At 45.3% G+C, this 17,357-nt stretch overlaps 1 protein-coding gene across 5 annotated transcripts in view; it reads right to left on the bottom strand.

The window, feature by feature from the left end:
- LOC147424052 (pentatricopeptide repeat-containing protein At2g33680-like) overlaps positions 1 to 16,193 on the bottom strand; it is a 42,768-nt gene extending 26,575 nt beyond the window's left edge. For 4 of the 5 annotated variants that reach the window (XM_086501574.1, XM_086501575.1, XM_086501573.1 and 1 more), the window contains exons 1-3: positions 13,050 to 16,193; positions 12,880 to 12,933; positions 12,714 to 12,805 (exon numbers count right to left, since the gene is read on the bottom strand). In XM_086501574.1, the coding sequence (XP_086357700.1) occupies positions 13,144 to 15,750 (2,607 nt within the window). In that variant the 5' untranslated portion in view covers positions 15,751 to 16,193 and the 3' untranslated portion in view covers positions 12,714 to 12,805; positions 12,880 to 12,933; positions 13,050 to 13,143. Of the gene's footprint in view, positions 1 to 12,320; positions 12,582 to 12,713; positions 12,806 to 12,879; positions 12,934 to 13,049 lie in introns of those variants that run through there. The other variant, XM_086501571.1, reaches the window with a different exon arrangement.
- Positions 16,194 to 17,357: the final 1,164 nt, after the last annotated feature.

The raw sequence follows: 17,357 nt of genomic DNA, 5'->3' as shown, positions 1-17,357 counted from the left end.
GCTGAAATTGGTCCTTCTATCGCCGGGGTTCTGCAAATGCACAAACGCTAGGCTGATCTGTTGTGTCGTGATGACGCCGGGGCTGATCTGCTGTGCACAAATTGCCAAGGCTGATCTGATGCAAAAACGCTAGGTCTTCTGTGGAGAAAACGCTAGAGTAGTCGCGGGGGTTGGTCTTGCTGAGAAGTTGCCTGTTGAGCAAGGTGCTCCTGCTGCCTCTTCTGCCAGAAAGTGTGAACTTTGGTTTGCTTATATATGAACTTAGCAAAATTGCCCTACCTACTTTTGTAGGAAAGTCACTTAAAATTAATAAGTGGAAATCCCAATAAATAGGAAAATAGGCTAAATGCACTGGAAAATTTCCCTAACTGATGCTAATGGATTCTGATGGGAATTCCGATGATCATGTTGTGTGCAACCAGAGGATATGCATCTATGCTAAGTGACTGGGCATGCACGGTCTACAAATAGACTCACAAAAGTGCCAAATCACTGCTAATCTAGACTTGACTGAACTGACTGAACCCTGTTGTGGTGTAGCTTGTCCACGGACACATAGGGTTGGGATGTGTCACGTGACAAAAATCCAGACTGGTCGGTACACTGCCTATCACATCAGCATCGCAGCGCAATTTCCGATTTTCAGCCAGACTGCATCGTGTGTGTGTGTGTGTGTATGCTGTATCCACCATGCCACGTCACTGGGTTGTGACAACACGACAAATTTCCTACGGAAGGCAGCTTTTTGAACTGTAAACAACACATCAAGGCACTCTTGCGTGATGAGAGAGTCCATACCAGGAGCGAAGCCCGACACCTCAAGAGGAGACGCCTGACTAACCTCTAGGCAGGCTCTCTCTACAAGAGAGGCACTAATCACATCATGCATACTGTCTAAATTAAACAATTTGACAAAACACTGACCCTTCACATGACCATAACACTTAAAGAGAGACTCATCAATGTGTGTGTCAGAAACATGTGAAGATTCAGACTGGTTCATTAGAGTGCTTGTGGTAGCTGCGGGTGCCTTAGGTTCTTTAGGTGGGGCTGTCTTAGGACAAGCCGCTTTAATGTGACCCTTGACGTGGCATTGATAACGACGACCTTTCTTAGCATAAATGACTTGTTCTTCTGCCGTTATATATCCTCCTATAATTCCTTTTGCAACTTTTTCATCACGGATTAGCCTAGGTTTAGCAAGTGTTTTAGCTTTACCCTTAGATTCATTTCGTGAGTTCTTTTCCAAAGGATTAGAGGAAGATTGGCTAGAAGAGTTACAATTCTTACTATACTGAGGGTTCTGAGGAGCCTGAGAGGTACTTTGAGAAGACTTGTTCTCCTTAGGCTTTCCCTTGTTGTGCTTGGTCTCTTGGGAGAGAGCAATTGCTACCGCCTTGTTGAGATCCACGGGGTCAAAGACTTCTACATCAAACTTGATATATTCGTCCAACCCATAAAAGGAATGCCTCTTTGCGCTCATCATCCGATTTGCATAATTGGGTGCCGAGCTGCAAAACACGGTTAGAAAAAGACATGACTGGCATACCATTTTGCTTGAGATTGCGCCAATCTTCTTTCAACCGTGCAGGTACTGAGGAGGCATAAACCGCGCCTTGAGCTTGTCTTGGAAGTCGGCCCAATTGAAGGAAAGGGGCACGCATTCGTCGGCGGTGCGCGGTCAACTGTGCCTCTTGCCATGCGTGATACCAATTAATGGCATCACCGGCAAGGTACATGGCTGCCGTCAAAACCTTGCTATTCCCTGTCTTCTTAGTTGTCGCAAAATAAGCATTAAATTGATGCAACCAAGAATGAATAACACTAGCATCCATCTTACCGTCATACTTCTGAATGTCAACTTCTCTGTGACGGGGTTGTTGGAGTCCGAATCTCTGCTTGTGCGACTCGATGAACTACCAACACCTTTTGTAAGGTGCAGCGGAATGAATGTTGTATTTTCTCAAGATTAGTGATCTTTATTGCTCAAGGTTCCTTTTAGTTCTTAGGGAAGGAGAGAGCCTTCCATCTTTATGGAGAGTGCTATGATCACAAACAAAGTGAGTGGATATTGTCCGTGCAAGTGAATGAGATTGAGAGAAGGAGAGAAAAGAGATACGACACCCAAGAGGTTGTAAAACCCTCCTCCGAAGGCCCCACTCTCGTCGGCGAGAGCGGTCTACTTTGATTGCACAAAGGTGTACAATGCATATGAAATGGACTGATGCAATGGGACTATGCCAATGACAACGATGGTGATGACGACGACGACTTAGGCTGAAAACTGTGATCTTCTATATGCTGAATTTCTTGGACTGTTTCGGGGCTGAAATGGATTGCTTTATTGCTGTCCTTATGGCTGAAAATGATGGCTTTGTCGGGGTTACTGCTGAAGATGAAAACGCTGATGTGTTGGTACCATAAGGCTGCGTTTTAGGCTACTGTGCATGCTGAAAACGCTGGATCAGCAGGTCAATTCAATGCTGAAAAACGCTGGAATGGACAGCAGGTGATTGGTGAGCAAAAACGCTACAAGGCTGATGGTGCTGGCGATGATGCAAGGGGGGAATGTTGGGGATCTAGTGTTGCCGCGGTAACTGCAAGAGGAAACGCCGGGCTGATGTCTGTATCCAAAAACGCTAGGGCTCTGATGGTGTAGGCGAGGATGGAAAAGCCAAAACGCCAAAACTGGAAAGCCAAAACGCCAGAGGTTCTGAGGGGTACTGCTGAGAAGTTGCCTGTTGAGCGGGAAGCTCCTGCTGCCTCTTCTGCCAGAAAGTCCTAACTTGGGTTTGCTTATATATTAACTTAGCAAAATTGCCCTACCTACTTTTGTTGGAAAGTCGCTTAAAAATAATAAGTAAAAATAACCAAAAATAAGGAAAATAGGCTAAATGCACTGGAAAATTCCCCTGGCTGAACCTGATGGATTCTGAAGGGAATACGGATGATCATGTTGTGTGTAACCGGAGAATATGCATCTATGCTAAGTGACTGGGCATGCACGGTCTCCGAATAGACTCACAAAAGTGTCAGATCACTGCTAATCTAGACTTGACTGGACTGACTGAACCCTGCTGTGGTGTAGCTTGTCCACGGACACATAGGGTTGGAATGTGTCACGTGGCATCCCCTCCTTTTCAAAGTGAGGTACTGGTACCGGACTGTATGGCGTCGAGAGAGATCACCAACAGCATCCGGAATCCTGGAAGGGACTCTTCGTCGGCCCACTCTGCTGTGCGGGTCGTGCAGTACTTGAACTTCATAAAGGTCTGCAATGCTTGCTTCTTTGGGCCGCGCTGAAAGCGACTCAAAGTCTTTTGTGGCTCCTTTGATGCTTCAACTTCGTCTAGAGTCCTACTTCTTTCGTCTTCAAGAATCTCCATGGCTGAAAAATCCTGAAACCATCTCCAACACAAAACCATGAACATACCCATTCCATGTAAAGTGAAGGAAAAAAATCTTGTCTTCTCTAAAGACTGTGTATGCAATGTAGATGAACATAGAGACGGAGTGACAACCCGTTCACCACACATATGCAAACAATGCGATCGAATCTTTTCTCTTTGATCGAAATCAATCAACTATGGCAAATCACAATGGAAATGCCCATGCTTGGTGCTCATACTATCATGTGCTCTTTCTACAACTGTGTCATGCCAAGGAAGAGACATGGAATGTGACTTCCTGACATACAAACTTTTCAACTTTTCATGAACAATCCGCATACATTCGTGCTCATCCATGAGAGAAACGTGCTCAACATGCAATATGTCATGCCTAGGAAAAGGGATCACATAACGATGTTGATTAAAATACAGGAAACCTTCACGAATGAAACACTAGAACAATGCCTGCGTATCAATCATGCGAACACACAATACTTCCTGTGATGGTTCTTTGGACCAAGGCTCGAGAGCCAAGATCGGTTCTTCTTGAATGATCGAATCGTCTTGTGGGGGTTCGTTGGACCTCGACTCGAAAGCCAAGATCGGATCTTCGTGATTGATCGAATCTACAACGAGGTTAGCTTCGCTAGGAAAAGCATCCACTAACACATTATGCTTGTGAACAATCACATCTTCAACATGCAAATCATCATGCTTGTAAGAAATCACATCTTGATCATGCAAATCATTATCATTCAAATCATCATGCTTCTCATAATCATGCAAATCCTGTGTTATGCTGTGGAGAAAAAAAGACTGAGAGAGTCTCCTTCTCCTGAATCCTTTCAACCTTGTCCTGCATATTAGCAATGAGAGATGGAGAAGGAGCAATGTCCACTCCATGAAAGACAGTAGGAGAATCATTGTCGGCATTGAGAGTTAGTGTTAGCCGAAAATTTTATGAGAGCATCATTATCACGAATGCCCAAAATCATATCACATCCTGAGAGAGGAGAAATAACAAATCTTCTAGTGAAGGCAGTTTGTTGAATTGCAAACAACACATCAAGGCACTCCTCTGTGATGAGAGCAACCATACCAGGACGAAAGCCAAAGACCTCGATAGGAGATTTCGAACTAACTTCAAGGCGGGCTCTCTCAACAAGAGAGGAACTGATCACATCATGAATACTACCTGGGTCAAACAATATGACAAAACGGCGCCCCGACGTACGACCATAACATTTAATGAGAGAATCATCAATGGGAGGGTCCTGAGAAACTTTGGGCACACCCGTGTTATCATTCATTGCATTGACAGATGTAGTGGGTGTTGTGGGTTCTTTAGATTCATTCGATTCAAGCTTAGGACATGTTCTTTTTATGTGACCCTTAATTTGACAATGAAAACAACGACCTTCCTTAGAATAAGTGCTTTGTTCTTCCGACGTGATGTATCCTCCTACAATTCCTTGTGCTACCTTTTCATCTGGAGTAAGCTTAGGTTTAGCAGTTGTCTTAGCCTTACCCTTAGATTCATTCGAAGAATTCTTTGATGAGATACTGTTGGTAGATTGGTTAGCAGAGTTATCATTCTTACCATTCTTACCGTTCTTACCGTTCTGAGGGTTCTGAGAAGTCTGCGAGGTACTTGTGGAAGTCTTGTTCTCCTTAGGCTTTCCCTTGTTGTGCTTCTTCTCCTATGTGAGAGCAATCGCTACCGCCTTGTTGAGATCGATTGGATCGAGTACCTCGACATCGTACTTGATATACTCGTCCAATCCAAAGAGAAAAGCCTCTTTGCGCTCATCATCCGACATGCGTAGTTGGATACCTAGCTGCAAAACACGATTAAAAAAAGACATAACCGGCATACCATTTTGCTTGAGAGCGCGCCAATCGTCCTTCAAGCGTGCGAGGTACTGAGGTGGCATAAACCGCGCCTTGAGCTTGTCTTGGAAATCAGCCCAGCTAAAAGAGAGGGGCGTGAAATCGTCGGCTGCCTCTAGGTGCGCGGCTAGCTGTGCCTCTTGCCATGCGTGGTACCAATTGATGGCATCACCGGCAAGGTACATAGCTGCCGTCAAAACTTTGCTATTTCTTGTTTTCTTAGTTGTCGCAAAATAAGCATTAAATTGATGCAACCAAGAATGAATAACTGTAGCATCCATCTTACAATCATACTTACTGAAAGTCAACTTTTCTGTGACTAGATGGTTGGAATCCGCGTCATGGCTTGTGCCACTTGACGAACTCCCACGATCTTTGGGTGGTTCGGTCTTCGAGGCTAGCACTTCGGAAATAAATTCTTGATTGCGAATCTCCCTTTGAGCTTCTCGCTCGGCGTCCCTTTCTGCTTTGCGTTCATTTCGTTCATCGCGCTCGCGTTCGAGAGCAAGTCGATTTTCTTCTTGTTGTGCGGCAAGTTTTGCATTTCTTTCATCGCGCTCACGTTCATGAGCAAGGCGCTCACGGTCCTGAGCAAGGCGACTTGCTTCTTGTCTATCCATCATGGCCATCATCTGCTTGACCATTGCCTCCATAGGGTTTGGTGCACTTGGTGGCGTAGATGGCGAAGGGGGAGGGTTGAAGAAATCATCTCCGGGTGGGGACGAGTCTTCGTCGCCTCTCTCATGCTCATCACCTATATGCGAAGTATCCAATCCGCTTCGGGTGACGACCATGCACTATGATCTTGGGGTCTTAAGCTCGCGAGGAACTTGGGTTCTTGAGGGTCTTGAGGGTCTTGAGGTTCTTGAGGTCCTTGATTCGTAAGAATCTTGGGTTCTTGAGGATCTTAGGGTCCTTGATTCGTGAGAATCTTGGGTTCTTGAGGTTCTTGAGTCTTGAGGGTCTTGGGTTCTTGGGGTTCTTGAGGTTTTCTTTCGCTTGCAAATCGCGTTGGAGAAGGATCTTCTCTTCACCCGAGTTCTACTCCTTTCTACGGGCGCACCCCTCGGCGGCCTTGCGCTCACACCAAGGTTGCTTTTTCCCACCTACGTCGATTGGCCGGCCGCTAAGTGCACGGTCTGCTCTCAATGAGTGAAAAGAGACACAAGGGGAGGCTGGACAAGCCCTTCTTTCTTGGGATTCCTGTCACTCTTCAACAAAACACGATTAGGAATCGCCACGCCCAAGTAAACTTGGGTTTGTGCGACCGCAACCAACAAAAAAAAATTTATTGTGGTTCTTGTGGTTCTTTCCTTGAGTAATGCAGAACACTTCCAAAGCTATGATACCAATGTAAGGTGCAGCGGAATGAATGTTGTATTTTCTCAAGATTAGTGATCTTTATTGCTCAAGGTTCCTTTTAGTTCTTAGGGAAGGAGAGAGCCTTCCATCTTTATGGTGAGTGGATATTGTGCGTGCAAGTGAATGAGACTGAGAGAAGGAGAGAAAAGAGATACGACACCCAAGAGGTTGTAAAACCCTCCTCCGAAGGCCCCACTCTCGTCGGCGAGAGCGGTCTACTTTGATTGCACAAAGGTGTACAATGCGTATGAAATGGACTGATGCAATGGGACTATGCCGATGACGACGATGGTGATGACGACGACGACTTAGGCTGAAAACTGTGATCTTCTATATGCTGAATTTCTTGGACTGTTTCGGGGCTGAAATGGATTGCTTTATTGCTGTCCTTATGGCTGAAAATGATGGCTTTGTCGGGGTTACTGCTGAAGATGAAAACGCTGATGTGTTGGTACCATAAGGCTGCGTTTTAGGCTACTGTTGCATGCTGAAAACGCTGGATCAGCAGGTCAATTCAATGCTGAAAAACGCTGGAATGGACAGCAGGTGATTGGTGAGCAAAAACGCTACAAGGCTGATGGTGTTGGCGATGATGCAAGGGGGGAATGCTGGGGATCTGGTGTTGCCGCGGTAACTGCAAGAGGAAACGCCGGGCTGATGTCTGTATCCAAAAACGCTAGGGCTCTGATGGTGTAGGCGAGGATGGAAAAGCCAAAACGCCAGAGGTTCTGGGGGGTACTGCTGAGAAGTTGCCTGTTGAGCGGGAAGCTCCTGCTGCCTCTTCTGCCAGAAAGTGCTAACTTGGGTTTGCTTATATATTAAATTAGCAAAATTGCCCTACCTACTTTTGTTGGAAAGTCGCTTAAAAATAATAAGTAAAAATAACCAAAAATAGGGAAAATAGGCTAAATGCATTGGGAAATTCCCCTAACTGAACCTGATGAATTCTGAAGGGAATACTGATGATCATGCTGTGTGCAACCGGAGGATATGCATCTATGCTAAGTGGCTGGGCATGCACGGTCTACGAATAGACTCACAAAAGTGCCAGATCACTGCTAATCTAGACTTGACTGGACTGACTGAACCCTCCTGTGGTGTAGCTTGTCCACGGACACATAGGGTTGGGATGTGTCACGTGACACCTTTGACCGGCTCGGGCTTCGAGGTAAGTACATGTAGGACCAACTCTTGAATGCGTTGGTCTCTCTGCGCCTCACGCTCTAACTCCAAGGCCGCTCATCTATCTTTGCGCTCGCGATCCAATTCTGCCTTTCCTTGGCCGCCAAGCGCGCTTGCTCACGCTCGCGATCCAAGGCTGCCTTTCTTTCTTGGCTGCCAAGCGCGCTCACGCTCCAAGGCTAACCGTCTTTCTTTGGCTGCCAAGCGCGCTTGCTCACACTCGCGATCAAAGGTGGCACGTTGCCCCTCTTGTTGTAGCATCATGTCCATCATCGACTTGACCAAAGCCTCCGTAGGATTTGGTGCAAACCGTGGCGTAGATGGGGAAGGGGGAGGGTCGAGAAAACCTCCTGGTAGGAAAAATTCTTCTTCGCCACCTCCATGCTCATCACCGTCACGCGAAGTATCCATTCCGCTTCGGGTGATGACCATACACTAAGTTCTTGGTACTTAAGTCCACAAGGAACTTGGGTTCTTGAGGTTCTTGGGTTCTTGGGTTCTTGAGTCCTTGAGTTCTTGAGGTTCTTGAGGTCTTTCTTTAGCTTGCAATCTGTGTTAGAGAAGGATCTTCTCTTACCCTAGCTCTACTCTTCCCTGCGGGCGCACCCCTTGGCGGCCTACAGGTGGAGGCAGTTCTAGCGGCACCTGGACGGAATGTTGCCATTACACCAATCATTGGCAAACTTCGTTTGCAATGTCAGGCGTATGTAGGGCACGAGGACTTCTACGTAATGCCCTTAGGAAGGTTGTGACGTCCTCCTCGAAATCCCTTGGTACCGCGAGATCGATGAAGCTGAAGTCATGGAGCCGGAGCAAGTGTTGTTGCATCGGTTTCGCCATGGTTCAAAGAAGCAAGTGAGAATACCTCTTGAAGTTCAAGGATCGAGGCATCAATGAAGCAGTGTGGGTTGATGAAGAATTTTTCAAAGATTATCCAGAATTGTTGGCAGCCTACAAGGAAGCCATGCAGAACGGTACCAATACCTCACTTTAAAAAGGAGGGGATGTCACGAGCACATCTAACCCTATGTGTACATGGACAAGCTACTTCATGACATGGGTTCAATTCAGTTAGCTTAGAAAGTGTTCTGGCACTTTTGTGAGTCTGTTCGCAGACCGTGCATGTCCAGTCCATGCACTTAGAGTATATGCATATCCTCTGGTTGCACACAGCATGATCATCAGCAGTACCATCAGATTCCATCAAGAGCATTTTACAGTGCAGAAAACCTATTTTCCCTATTTTAGCCATTTTTCACTTATTATTAATAAGTGACTTTGTTGGAAAATTGGGTAGGGCAATTTAGCCAAGGCAGTATATAAGAAAGCTAGCGCTAGGGTTTCCTAGCAAAGAGGCAGCAGGCTGCAGACCAAGTGCACCTTCTCAACAAGGCCAGCAAGAAGACCCATCGTTTTCAAGCTACAAGACCAGCCAACGTTTTCTTAACATTGCAGATCAGCCCAGCATTTTGCATTTGCAGATCCACCTGGCGACGGCAAGACACAGCAGGACCAGCGTTTTTGCATCAGGCCTCAACTCAGCCTAGCATTTTTGCAGTTTTCCGGTGTCATCACCTTCTCTACATCAACGTTTTGCATTTTCAGCGTATAGACTCTGCACTGCAGCCCCCAAACCTTGCAGATCTCACTGTCACGTGACACATCCCAACCCTATGTGTCCGTGGACAAGCTACACCATAGCAGGGTTTCCGTCAAGTCCAGTCAAGTTAGATTAAAAGTGATCTAGCACTTTTGTGAGTCTATTCGTAGACCGTGCATGCCCAGTCACTCAGTGTAGAAGCATATCCTCTGGTTGCACCTTGCATAAGCATAAGCATTTCCATCAAATTCCATCAGAATCAGTTTGGGGATTTTTCAGATGACTTTATCCCATTATTCCCTATTTTTGACATTTTTCACTTATTTATTAAGTGACTTTTGTTGGGTAGTCAGTAGGGCAAATTGGGTAAGTTAATTTATAAGCAAACCCAAGTTAGCACTAATTGGCAGATGAACAGAGAACACAACAGGCTTCCCCCAAGCGGCAGGTGTTCCCTCCCTCTCTCAGCAAGAACCTCTCCTACTTTGGTGAGGCCCATTTCCCCCGCAACCTCAGTCCCCTGGTGTCGCCCTCTTCTCTTGCAATGCTAGCGTTTTCCCCTCTTGCAGCCATCGCCAGCAAACAGGCAGATTCAGCATTGTCTTCATCAAACCACCAACGCCAGGCATCCTCAGCAGATCTCAGCGATTTCATTCTCAGCATATCCAGCGATTTGCTATTCCATTGGCAGCCATAAACCAGCATTTACTAACGCTACGAAGCAGGGCAGATCTGCAGCAAATCAGCACCACTAACGCAGGGAAAACTGTCAGTCAGCAGCAGTGTTTTCACCCTCAGTCGCAGCAGAAGATCCACAGGCAGTATGTGTGATTTGGCCCTTGCAAAACAGTCAAATTTCAGCAATAAAAACCCTGCTGCATCAGCGTTTTCTCAGCCAAGGTTTATCCCCAAAAACGCAGCCTCAGAGAACTCTAAACCTAGCGTTTTTCCCAGTACTCAGATTCAGCCATAAGCCCACAAGAACAGTCCATTTTCAGCGACAAAAACAGTCCTAGTTTCAGCCACGAAGCCGTCGACATCACCATCGTCGTCGTCACCGGCATAGTCCAACAGCATCAGTCCTTTGCATTCGCATTGTACTCTCTCGTGCAATCAAGTATAGACCACTCTCGCCGACGAGAGTGGGGCCTTCGGAGGAGGGTTTTACAACCTCTCGGGTGTCGTAACTTTCTCTCTCCTTCTCTCAGTCTCATTCACTTGCACGCACTAGATCCACTCACTTTGTTCGTGATCACCACACTCTCTATAAGACGGAAAGCTCTCTCTTTCCCTAAGAACTAAAAGAAACCTTGAGCAATAAAGATCACTAATCTTGAGAAAATACAACATTCATTCCGCTGCACCTAACACTCACCTTCCCGCAGTAGATCCTCGCCGCACAATCAGATCAGCCAACGTTTGCAGATTCAGTCTGGAAAACACAGATTTCAGCATCTGCATTTTCAGCGCGTCGTCGTCGCATCTTCATCATCGACATAGAGTCAGAATTCAGCAGATAAAGATTTGCAGATTTCGGCCATTAGCGTTTTCAGACTTCAGCTCATCTCGTCGTCGACATCGTCGGCAAGTCCATTGCATTGCAGAGATTTGTGCAATCAATAGTAGACCGCTCTTGCCATAGAGAGTGGGGCCTTCGGAGGAGGGTTTGACAACTTTTCTGGTGTTGTATTCTTTTTTCTCTATCTCTCAGTCTCAGCACCTTCATTCACAGTGTTCACCACTTTGTTTGTGTTTATTGCACTCTCTCACTAAAGGAACGGAAGGCTCTCCCTTCCATAAGTAAAAGGAACCCTTGATCACAGTTCGGAGCACTCATCTTGAGCAAAGTTCAACATTCACGTGCGCTGCACCTTACATATGCGGAGAAGACTCGTTCTCTCTCTGCCTAGTCTGCTCATGCTGTGTCCGAATCTGGTAGATCTCCCTCTGGTGTGCCCATTGAGCACAATATCCCACTGCTCTGGGTCGTCTCCTGGCTCGAGTCACATCTGCCTGCTGGAGAGTAACCCCTCTGTGTGTGGTGATTGGAGTCGCTTGGTGAAAGAAATCTGTAAGCTGGTACTATCTACTCCCATTGGAGGACTGTAGTATCAGGTCTCTATGACCTGAATCTCGAGTAGAAAACGCCCAAGCTGTCTCTGGTCTCTAGACTCCATGAGCCCTGCAGGCAAATTCTGCTCAAAAGGAGAGTGAACTGTTACCACAATCTACCAGATATGGGGCAGCCCCCCTCCCGTATAGAGGGATGATAACCATCTGCCAGACCTCCCCCAAATATACCACGACCCATAAATCTGATGAATATGAAAAGTCAACAGATCAAAATAGGCTCACTGAAAATGGCCTAGTGGTGGGCACACCAGATTTGTCTAGTGAATCCCCAAGCTGCCTAGACACTAGTAGAACCTCCCAAGGCCGGGCACAGTGACAAAGAAGCCCACTCGCTAGATCTGGACATGCAGGAATGACCTCCAAGACTCTTACCACCTTGCTCCTGTATGGTGGCTATTCCATGTCTGCAAACCGTGACATCAATACAACATAATGACTGAATGTTTTTGGACATGGTTATCGACTATCAGAACATGATTCTCTCTGTAGGTAATAATCCCTACCATGTTTTACTCTCATTACCGCCGCGCCCCCCCCCACACCCCCCCCCCCCCCCCCCCCCCCCCCCCCCGCCCCTGCAGTCCCCCAATTCTCCATTGCTGGTACCCTATTCCCTGTTCCATGTGGCTATATTTTTAGGGTCACTCCCTCTTATAACCAGCATATTTGTACTGAACTTTCAGATCTGTGCCCTTGGGCCTCACGTACCATGGTCACATTATTGTTGATGGAAGATATTTTCCTTACAAAGGAAAACAATAAAAGCAGAAAATCATCACCACACAAATGATAGGTTTCATTAATGTACTAAGTTTCTTCTATACAGAAATAGCTAGTTGGTAATATCAGTTCAGGAATCAGCACCTAAAGAATAAAAAAACCACCAGGAAGACAGCCAGGAAGCAGATCACAAAAGAGTATCCTAATCGAAACTATATTCACCCTCTTCCAGAATCAAATACATTAAACCTCTAGGCTTCACTTGCAGCCTTCAACTCTACTGAAATGGATCCCTAATTGTGCACCTACAGTAAAATGCAAGAACAAAAAAAGAACTTCAGTACCCTGATTCATGGTCAACATTCAGCTTTTGATTGTGATTCAAACTCCGGGTGAAAAATGGTAGAGTTGGTTAAACATGTTGGAAAACAGTGTACCTTATTATATATTTGGTGCTGCTTGCCTGGAAAAGCTTTTGGTAAAACATAATTGGCTCCAACAATCTGCTAGCTCCTCCTGATACACTAAGCTGAACAAACAACAAAATGTCCAAGTCAACTAGGAGGTGAGGTAACAAGTCCAGGAGAAGAACTAGAATCATACCTATAGCAAACTTTGGAATACTTTTACTCCGTTTCCAAGATCCCAAGCTTCTTCCTGTTCGAGAAATAGCAAGCGAAAACAATTATATATACAAGACTTTGGGCACCAAGCTCAACATCGAGCAAATTGAATGCCAAAAATCCTGTATTTTAAATCCCCCTTGCTCCTACCTTGTATTTAATGCTGTTTCCAAACACTCAACCAATTCCAGGCAAGACGAGACATGTCTAACCTGCTGCACCTGCTTAACTCTCCAATGTATAACTAGCAATTATATTTGGCATCAAGTGACATGAAGACCATATCTGAATCCAAATGGGCAGCTTCATGGAAACTTTTTCTGCCTCGCATGTTGCTACCAAAGGTTCTGTAGGCTGTAAGCAAAGTTAGCCAGCCTATAGCATTAGGCATATTTGGCATGGTTTGAAGCAGTTGTTCTGCTTCGCATAGGGAACCTACCCGACTCAAATTGTCGATGACACAATTTATATGCTCCATTGTTGGCATAAGGCCATTATCACTCTTTGCTGCTGCAAAAGTGAAAGTGCCACTTTCAGAGTGGCCTTCATGACTGCAGGCAGCCAATACACTTGTGAGCGTCCAAGCATCTGGCTGAAGACCCTGACCCTGCATGTCCTGGAAGCATTGCAAGGCAAGCTTCCCATAGCCATGCTGAGAGTAACCAGCAATTAAAGCATTCCATGAAAATACATCTTGTCTAGGTAGCATGTTGAACAATTTGCATGCTTCACTTAGACTCCCACAGCTGCCATACATATCAATCAAGGTGGTCCCTATCTCGACATCTGCTTCAATTCCAGAGTCAATCACTTGATCATGCACCAGGCGACCTTGCTCTATTGAGCCAGTGATACCACACGATTTCAAGACTAGTGTGAAAATAACCTTGTTTGGCTGTATGCCTTCCTTTTGCATTTTCTCAAAAAGCTCAAGGGCAAGAAACCCATCCTTATTTCGAGCACAGCCATCCATCATCACACCCCAAGACACCACATCTCGAACAGGCAAGTTATCAAATACTTTTCGTCCCTCATCCAGGCTCCCACAATCTGTATACATGTAAATAATCATGTTACTGACCAGTGGTAATGACTCAAGCTCTGCCCTGATGATTTGATCATGAATAAGCCTCCCTTGTTCAAGTTCACCGTTATTTACACACACCCTCATAATGCTTAAATAAATTACATCATTGGCTACCTTTCCTTCCTGCTGCATTTCAGCCAGAGTATCCAAAGCACGCTGGCCCTGTCTATTAGCTGCATAGCCAGAGATTAATGCACTCCATGAAACAAGATTACGGTCTTGCAGTGTATCAAAAATCTTTTGAGCGTCCTCCAGGCTGCCACACTTTGCATACATATCCACAAGTGTGTTTTGAATCATGACATCTGATTCTTGTCCGGTTTCTACAAGCAGCAAGTGCAATATCATGCCTTGAACCATCTCTCCTACACTAGTGCACACTTTGATGATACACAGCGCCAGAGGTTTGCATAGATCAAAACCAGCCTGTTGCATTTTCTGAAAAAGTTCAAGAGCAAGAATATAGTAACCTTGTTGGGCATATCCAGAAATCATTGCGTTCCAGGATGTGCCATCTTTTTGAGACAATCTAGTGAACACTCTCTGAGCATCTAAAATGCTATCACATGCTATGTACATGTCAACGAGAGCATTTCCAATAGTTATTTCAGATTCAAGATTGCTTCTGATAATGACGTAATGGACAAACATTCCTTGGCATCTCACATTTTCATAGCCGCACGCCTTTAAGACGCAAGAGAGTACAACACGATTTGGCTTAATTTTCTCCTGCAACATATCATTAAAAACTCTCAAAGCAAGGAGACCACACCCCTGCCTGGCATAGCCTGAAATCATCGCACCCCATGATACTAGACTTCTGGCTTGTAAACAGTTGAAAATGCTTTGCGCCTCTTGTAACTTTCCACACTTCGCATACATGTCAATAAGGGTGTTTGCAATAACAGTATCTGATTCCAGCCCACTAAACACGAGCCTTTCATGGATGAATCGTCCTGTCTGAACATCTTCTAGCTGGCTGCAAGCTTTCAACAGACAGGAAAATGTAATGTCACACGGTGCGATATTTCTTGCACACATTTTCATGAATAGATCAATAGCAAGAAGGCCATGTCCATGTTTGACATATGAAGAAATCAAAGCATTCCAAGAAACCACATCTCGATGCATCATGTCATCAAAAACCTTGTGCGCATCTTCTAATCTGTTGCACTTTCCATACATATGTATGAGAGCATTTTCAATTGTCACATCCATGACAACTCCAGCCTCCACAATCTGGTTATGTACTACTTGGCCCTTTTGTAAATCTGCTACCATGCTGCATGCTTTAAAAGCCGTAGTAAGCAGAGCTACATCTGGTTTTAAACCCGACTGCTGCATTCTGTCAAACAATTTGAGGGCCATTTGGCCTTCTCCACACTTTGCATAAGCTGAAACAATGGCATGCCATGTGTGCGTGCTAGGCCTGGCAACATTCGAAAAGACTTGAAGCGCTTCAGGCAAGCTGTGGCATGAACCAAACAAGCGTATCAGATGGTCTTGAAAGATAGAAATTGAAGCATATCCATTGTTTTTTATGAGAGCATAGAGTCGCCGGGCAAGTGAAATGTTGCTTTGTAGAAGGAATTTCTGCAGGAGAGAGAAGAGAGTTTCTCTCGAGATTAAAATGCCTTGGCGGTGCTCGAGCTCTACAGCATCCAATGCACAATGCAATGCCTCCTCTTTGGCATGTCCGCAAGGGTTGCTTGCGGCATTGGTCAATGTGACATCCAAGCCCTGCTGGGAAGCAACCGCCTCCATTGCTCCAGATAAGTTCGGGCCAAAAAATGATTTGTAATTCTGATGAGTCTATTTCCGAGAGACACAACAAGCCAAAGCAATGCATATTTACAGAAGTCTGTATGAGGGAGACGCATCCGGTATTTGTTTTGCAGATTGTTAGTCTGAGTGCACAATCAGCAAAAACGATGACCTTCCAGCAGACTAAGCCATGATTTGCAGAGAAGTGATCGATCTCAAAGAGTGCATAAGTACAGAGATATGTGTTTAGAGGACACATACGTATGAGTTGGAGAGGGAAAGTCTGACGGTAAAAGTTCTCGCTGCTGTGGCACTACTAATGCTGCGAGGGTAGCCCGAGCAGCGTGGAGGAAGCTAAAGGGTAGTGAAGCTGCACCATTGCCATCCTCGTCACTATGTTTGCCATCCCACAACCCGTTTAATCACAATGAGATGAAGAAGAAGAAGAGAGTTTTAACGTCGTAGGAAACTATCCCAAGAGACCTTAGAGATCTAGCAGACGAGGAGAGTTGAACTCGAGACCTATTAGTCAAGAGGGAAATGGCATAATCAATCTACCACACTTGGGTAATACAAAGATTATACCATTTTCCTCTTTTTATTAGCACACACACCCACACCCACACACACACCCAAGAAGAAGAGAATTTCAATGTCGTAGAAAACTATCCCAAGAGACCTTAGAGATCTAGTTGACGAGGAGAGAGAAGCAAGCATCACGGGGCCATTTTTATAAAATTGAATAATGAATATGCCAGCAAGGTGGCGTAGCGGGCATATGCTATCTGATCTTGGATTAAACACCAATTGAACGTCGAGTGAACCCCATGAAAGTAAACCCGTTGTGAATATAATGTGAACTGTAAACACAAAGCGAACGCTCTAATTCCCAAGTGAACTTTACGTGATCACATTGAATCCAAAGTGAACCCCATATGAACGGCATGTAAACCCCTCACAGTAATTTTCACAATAATAACATATATTCCCACCTACCTTTCAATTGGCATACGATAGCTTAGCGGTTGATTGGTAGTGTTGTGTGTAGGAGGAACCTAGGGCAGAAACGGATGTATATTTCTTTTTCCTGAAAGCAATCAGATGATCCACATTGTTCAAAGATTGTGGACCACCGATCCATCTCCCAAAAATGGTGTCAATTAGTTGTTGTGAGGCAACATAGGGAACCGATTGAGGCTGGAAAGCTCAATCCCCACCTGAGCATGGGCATGCCATAGTGGTTGCCCATGCTCTTTTTGCGCAACCAATGTTCTTTTTCCCTTTGGCCTTCACCTCCACCTCCATGTGCCCATGCGCGATGTGTAATTCCTTGGATGCCACGTAGAAGCGCATCTGATAAGCGTTAATACTAGTGGTGCATGCAAATGATAATGATGTGGCTCTCTCACTCTCTCTTCCCGATCGAGTGTCCATATCCGTCATCCTGAAATTATGGGAAACTAGTTCTTCCTTTGTGATGATGGATTTTATTTTATTTTATTGGGGTTCTCTTTCCCTTTCTCCCATGGGTTTATCACAAAACTTTGTGTGTAGATGTTTTAATACATATATGTAAATAACGCAAAACAGTTCTAAGAAACCATAGA

This window comes from Adiantum capillus-veneris, chromosome 26 (genome assembly GCF_014529385.1).
Source record: "Adiantum capillus-veneris isolate H3 chromosome 26, ASM1452938v2, whole genome shotgun sequence".
NCBI lineage: Eukaryota > Viridiplantae > Streptophyta > Polypodiopsida > Polypodiales > Pteridaceae > Adiantum > Adiantum capillus-veneris.
Note: the sequence above shows the minus strand (reverse complement) of the source record. Positions and strands in the feature narration are given on the sequence as shown.